This window comes from Montipora capricornis, chromosome 14, assembly GCF_036669925.1.
Source record: "Montipora capricornis isolate CH-2021 chromosome 14, ASM3666992v2, whole genome shotgun sequence".
NCBI lineage: Eukaryota > Metazoa > Cnidaria > Anthozoa > Scleractinia > Acroporidae > Montipora > Montipora capricornis.
The window spans coordinates 15,881,005-15,886,004 of NC_090896.1; the positions used below are offsets into that span (position 1 = coordinate 15,881,005).

Sequence of the window (5,000 nt, forward strand, 5' to 3'; positions counted from 1 at the left end):
TGCACCTTTTGCAAACTCTCTTTACTGAACTATCCAGAAACGCATTTCTTTCTCAGTGATACTCACAAAGTAAAATTGCTGCACACAACAGTATATTAAAACAATTGTCGTATGTGTACATCCAAAGGGAACAAAGAATAAAAACAATGTAAATGATCTGTGGTTCATGTGACCAACACAGGAATTAATCCACGGGCAGTGGTGATCCATTTTCATGACACAGCTAAAATAAAACAAAGAAATGTGTAATAATAAATTATAATCAAGTGAAGCTATGTGAAGCCTGAAAGATTCAGGACTTCAACGGGGTTTGAACCTGTGACATCGCGATTCCGGTGCGACGCTCTAACCAACTGAGCTATGAAGTCCTGAATTTTTCAGGCTTCTCTACGCAATTGCAAAAATTACGCTCATAACTGCGAAGATCATAGCTTCACTTGATTTCATATCCGCAGTTCATATATGATTCATTTCATATACCATTTCATCATTAATAAATTATAAGTCTGGGGTAAAAGTAATGGACCTATACAAATGTGCAAAACGTTTCATCTCATAGGGCTGTGTAAAGAAGGAAATAATTAGAACAAAGAACATAAGAACAATTTAGAAAATCAACTGGAAGGAGGCTCATTGAGCCAGACGTTTTTTTGCAGAGTGAAATGGAGTTGAGAAATTGTGATTACTTGTCTTTTTGACACACACAGTTGGTGGCCACAGCAAAAGCGGACCTTGCAGAAATACCATGCGATTATAGTGTCTTCACTACTATGTCCGGTCCTAATGCTCTGTACCTGCTTTCCATTTACATGTACAAAAGTGTATATTAAGTTAATTAAAGGTTCACTACCATTTAGTTCTGCCTAGAAGGAGTGGTACAGATGTAGATGTACCTGAAAACAAAGTTACTCTAACTTACTACTGGCAAGTATCAGCCAAAGCCATCTTGGAGCATTAAATCGATTTTGATCTAATAGCTAGGATAGGGACCTGGTACTAGTTTGCTAAGATAGGGACATGGCACTAGTCAGCCCATGTTTGTTATGTTTTACTCATTTCGCTTTCTTGTAATTCTGTGTGTGTGTCACACAAGTTGATCGGTGGTAAGACCGTATTAAGTCCAATGTCCTTGCAAAATGGATGGACTCCTATTTACAACCTAAAAAAGGCAAACCACCCACTAGGTGTTCCACTAGGCTTGATTTCCACCACTCTCTCGAGTGCTGTCTTTGTTCCTTCCTGAAAGAGGAGTGCAGGCTCCTTTCCCAAAACAGCAGATGGTAAACATGCGTAGCCATCCAGCACCCAAGTGCAATCGCTAATAGAAGACCTGACCCCTTTTAATATTGACTGGCTTCATACACAATGTGGAATTCTTAACAAAATGTCTGTAGCATTAATGCTTTGAGTCATTAGTCATTTGTATTAAAGTATCATAACTAAGAGTAAAATTGTCGAACATTACCGCCCACATTTGCTGCAGTGATGAGCTCTTGGTGCTTTGTAACCATTGCAAACAGCACAAAACTGAAGGACCTCAGTTGCCTTTTCGTCATCCTATTTAAGCAATGAAAAATTATTGTAAAATATTATTCATTTTGAAAAGTAGGACTGGTGTGACTGGAGTGCCTGAGGCATTTTGACCAACAGTACTTTGTACTGTAGCTGGCTTAACCCATTGGCATCCAAACCGGCCGAAACCGGTCAGACTTAGTATTTTACTCTGTTTAACACCAGACGATTTTTAATACTCGTCAATGGGGAAACCCCTGGGAGTCAATGGGTTAAACAACAAAAATTCAGCTTGATCCAATGCTAGGGCATTTTTTTAAATTTTAAATTTTTATTGTAACCCTTTTACCCCAAACTGGCTGCCATTAACAAGTTGATAATATCATTATGGAGTTGATAGACAGAGTAAAGTCATTCTATAAGTGTCACTCTTAAGGGAATAAGAGGAAAGAGGTTAAAGAGGCTAATGGACATCAGGGTTGTTAGATCTTTTACCCTTTCACCCGCTCCCACTGAGGCACACACCTCTAGAACTGCAGATATTAAATTGATAAGTGTTTCCCCTTGCTGTTCTCGCCAACTTCGACATCACTTGTATGTAGGAATACAGACAATTATTACTAAACGTCACGAAGCGTCTCCTAAATTCCAGTCTTCAAGTAATGATAAATAGAGGACATTACATGGCTGCGCGGAGATACAAAACTTCTCTTCGAGTGTTAAAAAATATTGAAATATTTTTCACCATGAGAAGAGAAATTTTGTATCTCCAAGCAGCCATGTAATATTCTATTTATTACATAAAGAACAATGAAACACCAAATCATTTCACGAACGGCATCGAAAGGTGCAATTTTCATAATTATGTAACCACAGCAACAGTGACCTTTTCACTTGTGAAAATAACATGTCATCTTCACGCAAAAGCTCACTTGGTATTTCATTGGTGTTTATATAATAAATAGCTTTATTTACCCTCACCAAAAGAAATAGCGTTCAACCTTATATGTACACTTGTAACCTCATTTCAAGAAACAGGTAGCAAAGTATTTTAATGCTTTATAGACTTAAGGTTATTCCCTAGAGATAAAACTTGTCATAGATTTCCAATGAAACTTCGCACACTGTTGTGTCATGTCAAGGAGATGACAAAAATGCAATGAAAAGGAGGGGGAGTCACCATGCTCGTTTCCATGGTACAATGCTGACAAATATGGCTATTTAAGCCACTTTGACAATTGACATGCACCCCCAATGTTGGACAAATTTAGCTCTATTTTATTAAGGTAATCAATGATATACATGTAACAGAGCCTGGTGTCATTCCATGGTTAGTTCGCATACGTACCTAAAAATGTGAATGCTGTTGTGAATTACTTAACACTCAAAAATAGATTTAACTTGGGTGAGGGCTGTTTGTCGACTTGTAATGGCTCCTCCTGACTGTACAATTTTATGAAATTGCCATTAAACTGCCCATATATTTTAGTTCATTTTTTTTCCCATTAAGACACCCTTCTAACTAAAACATTATAATTAATACGAAATAAAAAATGGGGTCACCACACTCAATCAGGAGAAAATAGCCATTTTTGACAGACTAAGTTTGGCATCATTGAAAATCCACCATTTTATCAAGGTACGAGTAATGCGTGCGCCAAAGACCAAGAAATTATGCGCAGTAGAGTTGCACAATGCAAAACCAGGGAATCACCTTATAATTTAAGGGACACTTTGTGTTGAATATCAAAATTGGGCTTCCAATCTAATTACCTGCACTTACACTGTATGGACATATATGTACAGTAAGCGCACAGAGGAATAAAATTGTCTGGTGTTACACAGAGTAAAAATGTCACTATTGGAAGGACAAAAGCTCCTTTATAATATTTATTTGCATTATGTATTCAGTGGCTTGAATTAGTACCAACAGTTAACAAAGAGCGTCAGCTACTTCATTCAGAGAAGTTGACTACTTTTTCCCTAAACTGAAGACATTTTAATAGGACAGATGCTTTCAAACCTAAGATTAAGATTCATTTTGAAAATTACAGCAGTCAGTTTCTACACTACTCAAACCATGCCAGATGCAAGTGTCAAATTTTATTAAAACCCTTGTGCATTTATCACGATTGGGGTGAGTTGGAATTTTAAGGGGTGGGTGACGTGAAGTATGTATTTGGTGGGGAGGGGCCCAGGGTGGTACAAAATTAATAATTATTCCATATGTTTGCTCTGTGTTGGTTCATACAGACACTTTATTGTATGGTTCACATGACAATCCATTGAAGTACTCACCAGCCTCCATCTCGGTGGCAGATAACCAGGCCCAAGCCACACAGATTTGAGGAAGTTATTCATAATGAGCAGCAACCATGTTACATATACAGTTACATGGATTGCACCTGCAATTGACGTCCATGGGGGAAACCAAAGCAATATGCAATACATTCCACAAAGGAATAAAGTAATTATGATGGACAAGGCCAGAAGAGGACCCCAATGACAAACACTACCAGATGCCACCATTTTCGAGATGACCTGGTCGTGAACCGGATGAAGCCTTCTCTTTCAAAACGATGTATTTGCTAAGGACTTCTCTGGTATGGTCTTCCATGCATCAAGCTATCAAATTCATCAAAACACACAGCATGTGTTTTAAAATGTCATTGATACATGTACATCGTCAGTTCCGATTCAGCCGCCATTTTGAATAATATCGATCCCAGTATTTCTCGGGGGACTCCTTTCTCGTACCAGGCTGCGTACCGGGTCATCTTCAAAATGGAGGGAGATTCCAACGCTGGAGTCGCAGCTCAGGTTCCGTTTTATGATTTATGTTGCTTGTTGGAAAAAATTTCGGAAACTTCAGGTACTGAGAAGAAAAAGAAGATTTTGTCAACATTCGTGAGTTCTTGGAGAGAGGCGCATGGCAAGCTTCACAAGGATACTTCGAAAACAGTAAGATTGATTGCTGCAGTCATGCTGCAGTGTCATTCGCGCTCGAACTCTATTCTAAAGTTATTTTATTCATTGACTCTTCCACACGTGTATCCCCCACCAGCTACGGTCACAATTTTTTGTAGAGGACAACTGAAGCAAGCCGATACTGCCAAAAGCCCTTCAACTTTCTGGAAACCAGTTTGAAATCCATGTTGACACGATCGAGTTATAGAAATTTTAGGTTGAGTTACGTCTGCAGATGGTCGAGTTTCGTGGAAAAAGCTCCAGTTCTTCCTACTGATTGTTGAGTTTCTGCGATCTCGTGTCGAGTTCTCGCTATTTAGCGTCGAGTTTCTGCGATCTAGTGTCGAGTTCCCGCGATCCAGTCTTGAGTTTCTGCGATCGACTGTCCAACTCTCGCTAGCTATTTTTTTAAATTCTGGCTAGCGAGTTTTCTAATTCTGGCTAGCGAGTTTTCTAATTCTGGCTAGCGAGTTTTTAAATTCTGGCTAGCGAGTTTTCTAATTCTGGCTAGCGAGTTTTTT

General features: G+C 38.8%; 2 protein-coding genes across 2 annotated transcripts in view; one reads left to right on the top strand and one right to left on the bottom strand.

Annotated features, from left to right (window-relative positions):
- LOC138031320 (palmitoyltransferase ZDHHC6-like) overlaps nucleotides 1-4,240 on the bottom strand; it is a 19,521-nt gene extending 15,281 nt beyond the window's left edge. The window contains exons 1-3 of the mRNA XM_068879028.1: nucleotides 3,811-4,240; nucleotides 1,466-1,557; nucleotides 67-223 (exon numbers count right to left, since the gene is read on the bottom strand). Of these exons, the coding sequence (XP_068735129.1) occupies nucleotides 67-223; nucleotides 1,466-1,557; nucleotides 3,811-4,041 (480 nt within the window). The 5' untranslated portion in view covers nucleotides 4,042-4,240. The remainder of the gene's footprint in view (nucleotides 1-66; nucleotides 224-1,465; nucleotides 1,558-3,810) is intronic.
- A 39-nt stretch (nucleotides 4,241-4,279) lies between these two features.
- LOC138031318 (DNA ligase 4-like) overlaps nucleotides 4,280-5,000 on the top strand; it is a 50,495-nt gene continuing 49,774 nt past the window's right edge. The window contains exon 1 of the mRNA XM_068879026.1: nucleotides 4,280-4,473. Coding sequence (XP_068735127.1) covers nucleotides 4,297-4,473 — 177 coding nt within the window. The 5' untranslated portion in view covers nucleotides 4,280-4,296. The remainder of the gene's footprint in view (nucleotides 4,474-5,000) is intronic.